At 38.9% G+C, this 13,798-nt stretch overlaps 1 protein-coding gene across 2 annotated transcripts; it reads right to left on the reverse strand.

Moving 5' to 3' along the window:
- Nucleotides 1-172: 172 nt before the first annotated feature.
- Nucleotides 173-13,301, reverse strand: ift81 (intraflagellar transport 81 homolog). 2 transcript variants are annotated; one of them, XM_026321018.2, is made up of 18 exons: nucleotides 12,759-12,902; nucleotides 12,555-12,658; nucleotides 12,259-12,439; nucleotides 12,053-12,142; nucleotides 11,739-11,804; nucleotides 11,324-11,434; nucleotides 10,474-10,558; nucleotides 9,795-9,958; nucleotides 9,618-9,713; nucleotides 8,774-8,920; nucleotides 5,144-5,293; nucleotides 4,120-4,248; nucleotides 2,955-3,044; nucleotides 2,008-2,094; nucleotides 1,799-1,870; nucleotides 1,488-1,573; nucleotides 1,188-1,233; nucleotides 173-867 (listed from the first exon to the last, which is right to left on the reverse strand). In XM_026321018.2, the coding sequence occupies exons 1-18, from the start codon at nucleotides 12,900-12,902 to the stop codon at nucleotides 685-687; spliced, it is 2,031 nt and encodes a 676-aa protein (XP_026176803.1). In that variant the 3' UTR covers nucleotides 173-684. The 2 variants fall into 2 exon arrangements, with proteins under 2 accessions (XP_026176803.1, XP_026176804.1); XM_026321019.1 differs by having other exon boundaries at nucleotides 685-867; nucleotides 12,259-12,433; nucleotides 12,759-13,301.
- Between the last annotated feature and the right edge of the window lie 497 nt (nucleotides 13,302-13,798).

Here is a 13,798-nt window from a genome sequence, read left to right on the forward strand (position 1 = left end):
TACAGTTTAGATGACTTATAATAAAAGATGGGTCCAAATTATTATAAAATACATTTAATAGAAACACAAAGACAACTAAAATATATATGTATTAGATGTGAAATGTAATCTTGAAAAAAAAAAGGGATATTTTCTAAGGAAATAATATTACAATTTCATCTCCACTGTTCAATGAAATTTATATTACAATGAATTCCAAATCTGGGAAAAACAGCCATGTCCAAGGTCATAGTTGTGGTTGCAAAAATAGCTGACTGCAGTCACATCCCATGTGTCCCACTTCTGTTTGCCATTATCTGTAGACACTTTGGTTGAAAGTATATTCCTAAAGAAGTGTCAAAGAGAAGACTCCAGGCCCAGAGAACGTGAAAGCCCATGTCCTGCCACACCCCCTGATACATGTGTTTTTATGTAACTTGTGGAGTCGCATCTTATGATGTGTCGTCACCAGAACTTACTGGTCTGGTTCTTACACAAGATAAATTATCAAGTGAAACTATGGCTTTGTGTATGATGAGTTGTTCAAATGGTAACTTGCCAACCTGTTATTTGACTGTACTAGTGTCTAATAACAGTTTACACTGTGATAAGTATGTTGTAGAAACATGTAGACATGTTAGAGGAAGGTATAAAATATTAAATGGGCTGTGGGTGTCTTGTAGCTGACCCTGCCTAAACGTCTCCTCACAGCACCAGCCTATCCTCTCCTCCCTCCTGGATGACCTGACCAATAGATGCCTGGCTCTGAGCTTGTATGAAGCACTGCCTTTTGCACTCCATCAGCTGCTCCAGGTCCCGCCACATTTTCATCTGCTCCATGTTGACGCCGTGGCTCTCCCTCACCAGCTTCTGCTTCTCACGTAACTTCTGGAATTTACAAAGAAAAAGAGTAATCAGTAAGTTCAAAGAAAAATGCAAAGAAAATGTATATTTTTAAAGTATAAGTCTGATCAGTGTTTAAAGCCTGACTAATATTTTATATAGTTTAATATAACTATACAAAAAAGCCAAATTACAAACATTCTAGTGAGAAACAGTCCTTATCTTCTGCTCTACACTACTGCAGTTCTGTAAGTTTCTAGCAAGTTTCCTTGCCTGTCCTGTATGTCCTCCAACTGTGTTTTTGACAGAATAAAAGAATATTTTAACCTGTGACATCTGCTACATCTTGAACACACTTATCTCACCTTGCCAAGTAACTCCTGTTCTGAAATGTTCTTCATGTACATTTCCCTATAAAAGAAGCAGAATATAAGTGAAATGCAAGCCATCACAAACTCATGTTGATCTTGCCCAGCCTCTTTTAATGTCTGAGGTGTTTCAGCATATCTTAAAATCAGGTGCGGTAATGACTTTCTGACAATCCTCTGTGCTGTATGCAAGAATAAAATGGAAGCAGCTTAAGTGACTGTGCTGTAATAAGAGCTCCACCAGGTAAAAAGGGGCGATTCATCTATCCAGCAGCTGGTCTAGCTCAGCATGCTCACCTGATGGCCTTCTTCCTCTCTTGTGGATCAGAGGACACGTAAGCCTTCATCTCTTCAGCTGCCCGCTGTATTTGCATCTCAATGATCTGTGGAGAACAGAGGTGGGTTTATTGTCGCCATGGGTTTTGGGGGCAGGCTAGTTGCAAAATGCTGCATTTCATGCTCTCCTGCAGCACCCCTGTGGTTAGCAAGAGTGTCAATTCCAATTTGACCACTTCTGACTTGTAAATAATGAGCAGCACAGGCTTTGGCCAATGGCTAGAATACTTTTTCATTTAGGTGATTTAAAAAAAAAAAAAAAAAATCTCTACCTCCGACATGCAGTTGACATAATGGTATCGGTTTTCATCCTGTGCTGTTTCCTCCCTCAATGTTTTTACCTCCTGTGAATGAACATGAAGACAGATAATATGACACTATGGCAAATACAGAATATATTACACACAAATACCGTGACTAAGCATCTATAAATACAATCAATAAATACATTGATAAATACATTGCTTGATAATAACTAGACCTGTTCCAATTTAGATCTGTTGCTCTCCAGACCAGCAGCACAACTTTCATATTGCACCTTCTTTTCTTCATACTCGTGGCTTAGATCCTGTTAAGATCAGAATTCAAACAGTCACACACAGGAACTGGAAGACAAATGATTTAACATACTGCACAGTGAATGAGAACTGAGACTAATACAGAGAATACACATTTTCAAAACTTCTGTCAAACTCACAGCACTGTTTCACATCAACACAAGATCACAGTTGGCATTTGAGCAGTTGAACTTATAACAGGCTCTTAAAATCTATTTATGTCTTCCTGTTGCAGCTCTTCATTAGTAGACATTACCCAGTAAGATGGAACCGCAATTCTGGGAACACGTGTAGGAAAATTTAATCCTCGGCTTTAGCGCAGTTGATGTAAGGGGGCTTCCCATTGTGGATTTGGTCTATGTAAATTATTCTTAATGGATCCTGTCCACACAGAAGCAACACACTTGAAGTCTTACTGGCTTGTATACACACAGTAATGGTCCCACTATTTGTTTTTCAATTTAGGATTTAGATTTAAAGTTGACCATGTTTTTTTCATATGAAAATTCAAATGCTTTTGCTTTGGCTTTGTGGGGATAATTTATGAGTCATTTGTGAGCTGTATTTCCACTCAATTGCATTATATATACTGTATTCTAAACAACACGTTGGAGCATGAATTATTTCCAAATCAGATGAGGTAAGTGATCAACATATTCTGACACACCCATAAGAATGACAGTGAAAAATCAGTATCATCTTCTTGGCAGAGTACTTTTATTGCAGGGTTGTTTGTTAAAGAGGAACAATTATGTTTAGTCATGCCTTTTTAAGGTTCTTATTTAAATGTGGCAATTTTCTTTACAAACACTAATTGATATGGTGTGAGGATTCTTTGAAATAGAGGTGTTGTAATGAAAATTATGTTCACCTGACAGCGCTGTCTCAGTGATCTCAGTTCTTTTATAATTGGAGCTAGAGCTGACTTCTTCTCCACCATCATGGAGTTTAGTTTCTTCACCTGTAAATCCAAGCCAATACAACACATTGCATTAAAGCCAACATAAATCTTACTACTGTCACAATGTAAAGTAGGAGGAAATAGCATAAAATGCTGAATTGTGTAACTTTGCATACATTTCAGCTTTATGGCTTTGGACTGCATTTCAAAGTTTGTGTATAAAAGTCATCTTTCAGGTTGGAGCCAGGGACGTTTGACTACATAAGTTGGAGTGACCTATAGTTTGCCAAATGCACTTGGTGCCAAACTGATCAACACACTCACCATGGCCTGGAGCATGGTTTAAACAGGTGAATTTGCTTCCCTCTATAGGACCATGGCACAAAAGGCTTACAGTGTAAGGTAGAAATTATTGCCTATTACCAGTGACAACTAAGCTCAGCACTAACATGTAGAGGAGCGATCCTAAAACTACAAATCAAAGGTTTAATTCTAATTATGTGTGCTGCACATCCAGACAGTTTGCATTTCTATTGTACTTCTGGTAAATCTGAAGTAATTCCCATGGTACTGTGTTGGGAATTAAAAGAGGCCACCAACACCACATACTAATTAATTGAAAAGGGGGTACTAGCCGTTTGAGTTAATTAGTAGCAAATCACAGGTGCTACAGATGACTCTGTTGTATTCAGGTGTCCCAGGAGATATGTGACAATGAGCCAGCATGCACAGTATCAGGACCCTTAAACCAAAGCAAACACAGTGTGTACAAACTCATGCAATTATTAAGGGAGCTCCAATTACCTACACTCAGTGAAAACACCATGTGTATTTTTGTTGGTGGGCTACAGCTGTGTGGTACATTTAAGAAATTCTATGTTAGACAGGGTTTCTAACACAACATATCTTTGCTATATAGTTAAACACTGCCTAATAAAGGTGACAAGTGTCATTTTGCAATCTGTCTTTTACTACCAAACTAAAATTAGCATTTGTTTATCAACTGTAAAACAAACCTTCAGAGAGACAACACTAAATATGTATTGGTAATTAATTTTTGGTGTTGCAAATCCATTACACTAAATTACAATATTTGCTTTTGTGTAGAGGTTACAAGGCTTCTTGGTATAGTCACCATTTCAGACATGTCATCCAGTGTGCGACCCTTCTTCTCATCTAGTTCGCTCTTGATGGCAGACACTCTCTCTAGTTCCTCCTGAGTGTCACTGTAGCCAGAGATTCCCTTCTCAGCTTCGACAGTTTGCTATAGAAACACAGCAGGGACACATAGTAACTCTGCTGTACATAAACAAATTCAGCAAATTCTGCCTTACAAGTTAAAAAAAAAAAAAGTCTTAAAAGACACTCTAAAGATTAGTATATCAATATGAACCATCAATCAGTTTACTACTAGTGACTTTCCCTTTTGAGAGAATTTTTGAGAATGACCTTAAAATACCACAAAATACAGTTTCCATCCAAATGAAGTCAAGGTTTGCTCCTGAAACTGAAAACTGATTCAAACACAAGACCTTGAATGTGTTACACTACAGGTAACTATGAAATGAGATCTCATTTGTAATGACAGATCTAACCACATAAGAGCTGGCCATGTGACAAGTTGGAAAACTTTCACTGCTTTAACAAATCCTAGTGTGGGATACAGACAGAGGAGGCGCAGCAGATGCAGCCATCAGAAATAGCAATTCTGCCTGCGTCAGACAGCCATCATCAAGTCAGGTGCTGGGACTACACAGAGGTGTGAAGCCTTTTCCAGGAAGCTTCTCCCACTTCACTGTTAACACAAACTGTGTGAATGGGGAGATCAAGTGAAAATGGCACAGTTGGAATGGCAGTCTGAGAGCAGGGAGAGAGGTGGAGGGGATACAGCTTGTGTGCTACATGGCAGAGAGGGCATTAAAGGCAGTTAGGAGGCTTTCTGTCGTCCACGTACGATATGAAACATTAAAAATTATGATTACTCAAACCACTTTTAAGATGACTACTCTCTATATATTGTGGAATTTACTGAATTCAACTGGTAAAACAAAGCTGCTCACTGGCCAACAAATGATGGTAGACCAGTGTTGTATTCAGATCTCACCTGTCAGCGATTTGATACAAGAAAAATGCAACAAAAAAACTAAATGGAGAGTTACCAGTTTCTGCTGCAGGTTCTCATGCTTCTGTTTGAGAATCTCCTCTGTTCTTTGCAGGACACCGTATTCTGCTTTCAGCTCAGCAATTTCCTGGCGTTTCTTCTTGTACATGGTTCCCTTGGTCCGCAATTTGGCCACCAAACGTTTCAGCTTTAAGGAAGAAGGAAACCGAATTCAACAATATCTTCAAATTAAAAGAACACTTCATATTAGTATTGAGAGAAGGGAGTACTACACAATGCTTTTAAATATGTTTTTGGGTCTCTTTTCTACACCTAAACCTGGATTAAGTGGTTATTAAAGGTGCCATGTGTACAATGTGATAGATTTAAGGGCATCTAGTAGGCAGATTGAAAAATGCAACCTTCAGATCCCCCCCTAACACTAATGATAACATATTCATCTATACTAGATTTATTTTCTGCTTTTAGATCAAAATAAATATTACACACTGAACCTTTAACTCTCCTTTTGGTTCTGGTTTGGTCTCAACTTACTCCAAAGGGAGTAAACCAGAGTAACCCCTTTCACTAACACAAAGTCATTTGATCCATTTTAAATAAAATCATTTCAACTATGGCAGCTCCAGTGAAACCAATGTTTATGTGCCTGTTACAAGCAAATGCTTCTTTGGGAAATTCAATGAAAGAGGTATAAATACAGCTTGCATTCAATGACATGGTGTCCAGCACAGCTGAGATTCAGAAGAAGACAATGGGTTGAGCCAGGGGACGAAAGGGATTATAGAACAGCAGTGACTGCAGCAAAAGAAGCCTGGGGGCAATGCCATGATCTGAAACAGTCACTTGCTCCTTTCAGGTTGACAGCCGGCTATGTACAGCAAGCAGCTTCATCTGGCAGGAAAACGGCTGTAAGTGGATGTTCAGTCACTCCCCGCCCTGACTGTCTGTTGGGACACAATGAAACTCCTCCACAATGAAGAGCAGCTATAAATGAACACAGACATGGGAGAACAGCCCCAGAAATCACAGAATGTGCTTCATGTCTCTTAGGGACAGACAAAGCTTAATGTGTGTTTGAGTGGGTGGGTGTGTGTGTCTGTACATTTATTCCTCATGTATTTTGGGACATCAAGGGCAGACGTGGCTGGAAGAGGAATTAGTGCAGCAGAAGAGTGCTGCACAGTGCTCTTGACAATGTGCCCCCAAAACAAATGCTGGTAAACTAGATGGCAGCTAAGTCAAACACCAAAACATGCTTACATATGGAAAAGTCAGTCAAAACATAGATGGTGCATGTGGGACATGCAGCATTAACGTATTTCATAAAAAATAAAATGTAGCCTGATCTCCACATAATTTACAAAACACATAAAAAAAACATGTTATTCAGATTCGTGATGGTGTCTTGACTGAAGTTAAGACTAAATTTAACCAGTGTGATGAAGCTGGCTGATAAAATAGTTTCATGTTACTGGCCAACCAGTGACGAGCAGATATAGTCATCCCTCTCAGAGAGACCCTGCAGTTGGTGGGTGGCATGTGATGACACATAACCAGCAGAATGGAAAATACCTCTGATAAAGTGATCATCTCCACTGTGGCTGATGGCCCAAACTATGGAGGAGTCTGATAAGCTGTGTTTGACAAAACATTTTCCATTAACTTCATTCATGTATAGGCTTGAGGGCCCTCTTTGTCTCTACAAACAGCTTCATCTCATCCTTTCAGTCAGTCACAAATGTATGTCAGTCAGTCTCTAATTAATTGTAATTTGTTGGTATAATTGATGCAAAACATATGAAGTTGTTGAAATATAGGACGTGAGCATTTTCGTTACAGCAGTTGTACTGTCAGCCACATTTTTTGCAACACTTCACAATATTTCTTCTGTGACAAAGAAAATGTTACTGTTTCGCCCCACTGCATTGCTTAGTTGACTGCTTTCTCTTTCCTTGCTGAAAAGGATAAACATTTTGAAAACAAATATAAACATGTTGAAATTTCCACTGATATTTCACTTCCTCTATCATTTGCCAGACTCAATGGAAATTCTCATTTTGTTTCTGGTTCAAGTACACTCTCCTCTTTCATTCTGTGCTACCTTATTATATCTCTAACAAAATTTGTGGGTACAAAAATGTAAAATACAACATACTGTAAAGGTCAGAAAATGTTCTTGATCATAAGTACATTGGGCTTGCTTATTTAAAGGAATAGTATGCCATTGTGGGAAATACTATTCACTTTCTTGCCAAAACTAAATCAGAAGACCGGTTGTAATATCTTACTCAAATCTAAATATGACGCAATAGCCAGCAACCAGTTAGCTTAGTATGAAGACAAAAAAAGAGGGAAAATAACTAGTGTGGCTCTGTCCAAAGCTAATAATATTGGTCAAAATATGCTTCTATGTCAGTACTGCCCATACTCATACTTCACATACTACCCTCATATGCACTGTATATGTGCCCTGTCAACTCCAAGTTCCTAATAGTTAGAGTCCGTACAGCAGGCTATACATGGCAGCTTTATTAAACACTCAGAGAGCAGAGACTGGTCCCACATTATGTGGTTATTTATCCAGCATGGTACTCATCTTGTCTAACTATGTATTTGATTCTCTGCAAGAAAGTGAATATGTGTATTTCCCCAAATGTTGAAATAATTGCTAATGAATGTACTAATGCTAAATTATACTTTCACCAGCTTAAATGTTGGTGTTATAAGTGGAATTTTCTAAACCCCATAGGCAATTCCTGTCTTCACAATCAGCTGACACATGTAGGTCAGGGGTCATGGTCAGCAGTGGGACAGCACTTCTGTAACAACACACACACGTGCACCATCCACATGGACAGCAGCCCCACAGGACACAGGAGGGAGGAGAAAGCTGGTGCAGTTTCAGACCCTGCACTCACCTCATGTACGTCAAACACTAGGCTATAAAAATTCTCATACACATAGTGCATATAGTCACAGCACAGCCCTCATCTATCAGAATCCATTTGCTACTACAGAACTCTAAATTAATGTATACATGAGCAAACAATGTGATCGCTCAAGACTTTTTGACTTATGTGCAATTAATATTGTTCGGTTTTTAGGTCCTTGACCTCTGGGTAGACCATGTTATGTGTAGGAATGGGTGAGTACATCCTTGCCTTGAGATATAAGTAAAAAAAAGGTTTTATGCTCAAAGTCTTTACAATGTACCCAGCTGACTCTAATTAGGAGATTGATTGTATCAAAGATTAGGGAAAAAAGCCAACAGTTCCCTGTTCTGGATATTCTCTGCTGTGTTCTATTTATGGCTCTCCATGGGAATGTGGGGGAGAGTAGGGAAAAGGGATAAGTAACATTAGACAGTGAGCTTGTCTGTATTTGGATAGGAACAGAAATAGCCACTTTACTGCACCAGCTTTACTTCTGCAAAATCTGGAGTTTCTGTAGGTGATGCAAGCTGACACTTTGAACAGATTATTGGCAACATGACTCTTACCACAGAGTTAGACATCTTGTATGCAACACATTCAAATCCAATACAAAATAAATATTAATAAAAATAATAACAGTAAATAAAATAAATAATGTGGCCATGAAAAAAGTCACAATAGGCTCTCATACTGTTTACATTACGTGCATTGTGACTATAAGAAGCATTTCTGACCTCATCACTCCGGATGACCTCTTCTCCATCTGAGCCTTGTGTCTGACTGTTCCTCTGTTTCAGCACCCTCTCTGCTGCAGCTAACTCCTCCCTGGCTTCCTGAAGCTCCTCTGCCTTTGACTCCTTCCTTCGAATGATGATGGAGGCCTGCAAGAGTTATGTTACATTAAATATACAAACATGACAAGAGTTTCTGATTGACTGCAACTGAGAAATGAGGATGTTGTGTCTGCTGAATCCTTGATACTAGTATGAAGGCAAAACACCCAGCATACAATGTACCATGGACATTAAAAGCTGCATTTGAATGCAGACTAGAAAAGACTGGACTAAAAATGTGTTTTGAGCTACACTGTGAGCAATGATGTATGCACTAAGTTTGACATTAGTCTGATTTGCTTGTTCTGAAACCAGCTGTGGTTTGATAAGCAACTTACTAAAGGTGTACATGAAATTGTAAAACCTCCAGTGCCCATAGAATAAACCTTTCAGTGAGCTAAGAGACATCTTGTATCCAGCAGTTAAAACTTTAAAAGCAGTCAGATTATTATGATAAGCAAAGTATTTATATATGTAATAAAACATGTTTAGATGTGCTGTTTTAAATGTTCTAGGAAAAACTGGAAACTAATGAATCCAGATCCAGAAGATAGCTTTGGGGTAAAAACCAGTTAAATCTTTTTAGTGTCTAAAATAATAGATGTTCATTACATAAAAAACCTAAAATAGACTTCTGCTTTTAATCATCTTCAAAACTAAACAGTATGCATATTATATTTACAATATACTTTAGTGCAACAACGGTCAAGATCAGACGTATAAAGAAACTCAAGAAAGCTAACACCTGTTGCCTGTAGAGGGTCAGTTTGTCATCCATGGGATCATTTCTCATCATCCTCTTCTCAATCAGTTGGTTTATCTGAGAATCGACTTCTTTAATCTGTGAAAGTATAAATTAAATGACACTTAAGAATTTTTTCAATGTATGAAGATAGATAACATATCACATTCTGGTCCTGACCTTGTCCTCCAGCTCATGCAGATCATCCTGGCCCATGGCAGGCTCTGATGCCACCTTCTGAAGGTACTGCACTGTACGTCTCATTCCCTCCAGCTCTTTGGGGAGTTTCTCAGAGACCATGTAGGAGTTGATCTTGATCTCTTCTTCAAGCCTCCGAATTAAACCTAAAAGAGACAGAGCTTTTAATTAAGAGCTTTGAGCTTAGTGCTTTTTGGGGACTATTAGGCTTTCAACGCCTCCAATATCTTGAGACATGCTGAATACGACATATATTTGCCAAGTCACTAAAAATATGGAAAAACACACCATTAATTGAATTAGTCATTTATTAATTTGATTATGCCTATGTGTTTTCAGAATACTTATTTGGATGTAGACATACAGTAAATGTGATAACTGACTAATTGTGCAGGTCCACCTAAGTTCACACTGCACGTCATTTTAGAAACTGCAAATGTGTAAATCTCTCCTCTGGCAGGAGAGTCCAATACCAAATGAGGTAAAAAAAAGACAATTTAAACATCAGCTCAGCTGCTGTATTATAGCACTTCAAAGAACAGTATAATTAGAGGATCTGAACACATGAAAGCCTGTTGAGATCCCCTAAAGCTCTGCTGTGTCCTTGAACTTCCCATCCAGCTATGCCGTCCAGAAGCAACAGCAGGACGCAGGCACTCACTCTCTGGATTGGCATCTGCTGCTGCCTGTCGCAAATCCTTCAACTGCTGCTGCGATCTCTGCAGTCTCTGTTCGGCCTGGAACAGCTGAATGCACAAAAATGATTACTAAGACAGGTAAGGTGGGAAAATGACATTCAATAACATTCTTTTAATTAGTGATTAATCTTATTTTATGAATTAACATGTCTATCTTTTGGTTCACGAAATGGCAGAAATTAGTTTTCATGTTTTCCACAGTGATCTCTTCAAATTGCTTGGTTTGTGCCAAAGATATTCATTGTGTTATTATGGAAGACAGAGAAAACCAGCAAATAGTCACATCATTCACATTTAAATCAGTTATTTGACAAATCAACTGACTGAATATCACCCATCCACCACTCACACTCACTCCTATGGGCAATTTAGAGTCACCAATCAACCTGACATACATGTTTTTGGACTGTGGGAGGAAACCAGAGTACCTGGAGAAAACCCACACAAACACAGGGAGAACATGCAAATCCAGGACCTGCTTGCTGTGAGGCAGCAGTGCTAACCACTAAGCCACCATGCTGGCCAACTGACTAATCAGTTCAGCTCTATACAACATGTAAAGTAAAAGTATTTCAAAACTGTCCATTCACACAGTTGGTTTCTCACAAGCAACTTTCTTATCTCTGAAAAATTACTGTTAAAAATGTTTTAGTCAAACAAAAAACTAGTTTTGCAAAAGACTGCAAACTGGATCTGCAATTACTTCAAACAAGATACGAGAATTTAAAGACAGTATGAGGCACTGAAAGGCTTTGGGCATAGTAATAAGCCAATAAACATGATGATAAACTGCAATTAAAGACATGTATGTACTTGGTTCTTCTGCTCCTGCTTCTGATGAGTCAGCGACTCCTCTCTCTCCTTCTCCACTCGCAGCTGTCTGGCCTGTTCCAGCATCCGTTGATGGTTGGACACTGACTCCACCTAGTGGATTGACAAGTTAATATGACAACGTCCGATAGTAGGCCATTAACAGAAATAACCAAGCGCCTCTAACAGAGTCAGGTTTCACCTTCTGGCATGCCTACAAGTAGGACCCATTAAATCAACACCTCATTACTTCACAGCCTTGTTAAAACAGCCTTGCAGCCTGTCAGCTCCCTGTCAGGTCTATTAAAGGAGCTGCTAATATACTGTAAGTCTGAGGTCATGTTTTCATTCCTTAATGAATCCTAAAACCTCCCAAGCATTACAAGAGTGAAGTGGCCTCGCAGTACACTTTACTTACCCTCTTCTTCAGCCTCTCCACACGTTTGATTAGTTGGTCTTTCTCTTCTTCCATTGCACTAATGTCCTATCATCAAGAAAAGGTGGATAATTTTATACCACTGTATTAACTAAGATAAGGAAGATGAATTAATGATTCATGTAAATAAAAGCATCAGAACAGATTAGTACTTTTTAAAATCTGACTAATCAATTAGTTGACTAATTAATTTAAGTACTGATATCAATGTGAGACAAACTTATACTGAGAAAGTTTAGCAACAACAACGTCCAACACCTAGTGAACTGTAAAAGGTTGATTACAATTTTGTTTACCCTTCTGATTTCGGCTGTGGAGAAGCCTGAAGTCCTCAGTTGTTCACATTCCTTGTGATATGTTTTAAACCCTTCTACAAGCTCTTCATACTGTGAACAAATAGAAATTGATGTTTAATCTTAGTCTTGCTTATTTATCAGTATAATTATCAATTTCATAAAATAGGAAATGACATGGTGACTGGAGCTGTGATGTACTGACAAACCTGGTGATAGGTGTCATTGATGACATCATCCTGCAGAAACTCTGCAGGCACTTCCAGCTTAACCAGAAAACGAGCCAGGTAAGCCCTTTTCTTCAGCTCAGGGACCCTCTGTAGCAGCCAGTGGAGGATAGGGTGCACCACAGGTTTGCTACCAGTCACCAGACCCTGTCTGAAGCTGCTCCTGCAAGTAAGAAGAGAGAGAGTAGCTGTATATGCATTTAATAAAAATCTCTCTGAGGCAACAGTAAAAACATCAAGTGTTTCACTAAAAGAGATGGGAACATTTGAGTACTTACACGTCAGAAAGGCTGCCAGGAGGTTTGTATTTTAGCATTGCCAGCAGAGCACAGATTCTCTTTACAGTTTGATCAGGCATTTCTTCACGGATGTCTATAGTTTGCTAGAAATGAGAAGATAATTGAACGAAAGATAACACACAAGAAAACCCCCTAACTAACCACTATCACAGTCTGCGCTGACATAAAAGTAACGCTACTAACCTTTGGGTCTATTTCAGCCAGAACATCATTTAAAATCTGCAGCAGCTGCATCGGGTCGAGAGAATCAAATGTGATGAGGTTGAAGTTTTTCTTAAATGGCTCTTTGTTGAGTTGTTCAACGATGATTTTCAATTGTTCACTCATCTTGGAAAATCTGAAACTTGCTGTCGCTGCTCTTCGTCCTGTTTTTCTAGATTAGCCAGCTAATGGCAAATTAGCTAGTTTTCTGTCGTCGACGAATTTAGCTCGCCAGTCCGTAAAGGCTCTACAGAACAGTTCACTTGGTTTGATAATGACGCTGGCACACGACCATTTGCTAACGAAAAGGACACGTTTGTAATATACCCGTTATGTTGCTTTGTCAATCTTTAGCTAGCTAGCTGGCTATCCAGCCAAGGAGCGAAGCGGTTGTTGTCAACAGCCCCATGGAAACCAGAAGGTCGTCGCGGATTGGTTGCTAACAGGAAGTAGGTCAACGAGCTGTTCAGGAGAGTTCAGTTGCACCAGCTCTGTGCAGACTGCCTTGTAAGTTCACAGAGTCGTGGAAATGTAGTTTTAGAAGCTGTATGCTCCAGTGTTTTAAATCAGCAGGGCGGACATGGACCCTTTGGAGACAGAACAGTGACAGTTAAACTCTGGCACTGAAAACAAAATGGGAACTGAAAAATGAAATACTGAAAAAAAGCATTAATACAAAAAATAATTATAACCTACACCACAAAGACATAAAAACAGTGATACTTTGTCAAAACTCTATTCTTATGCTCTGAAAACTGCGCTTAATCCTGGCAAAGTTCATTGTGTTGCAACTATTTTCAGTGCCAAAGTTATTGTTTTTTAACAAATGCCAAAGTTGATTTTTCAGTGTGAAAGTCTAATTGTCACTGTTCTGGCTCCATACTCCACCGGCCTGCTGTTGCCTGTGTTTAGATTTATGGTAGGTAGCCCAGACTCCGTTTGAATATCTGGTATTAAGTTGACATATCCTATATTATTGTATTGGAACTAAAAATCAGTAAAATCAAAAACAAAATAAATAC

Source organism: Mastacembelus armatus, chromosome 9 (genome assembly GCF_900324485.2).
Source record: "Mastacembelus armatus chromosome 9, fMasArm1.2, whole genome shotgun sequence".
Classification (NCBI taxonomy): Eukaryota; Metazoa; Chordata; class Actinopteri; order Synbranchiformes; family Mastacembelidae; genus Mastacembelus; species Mastacembelus armatus.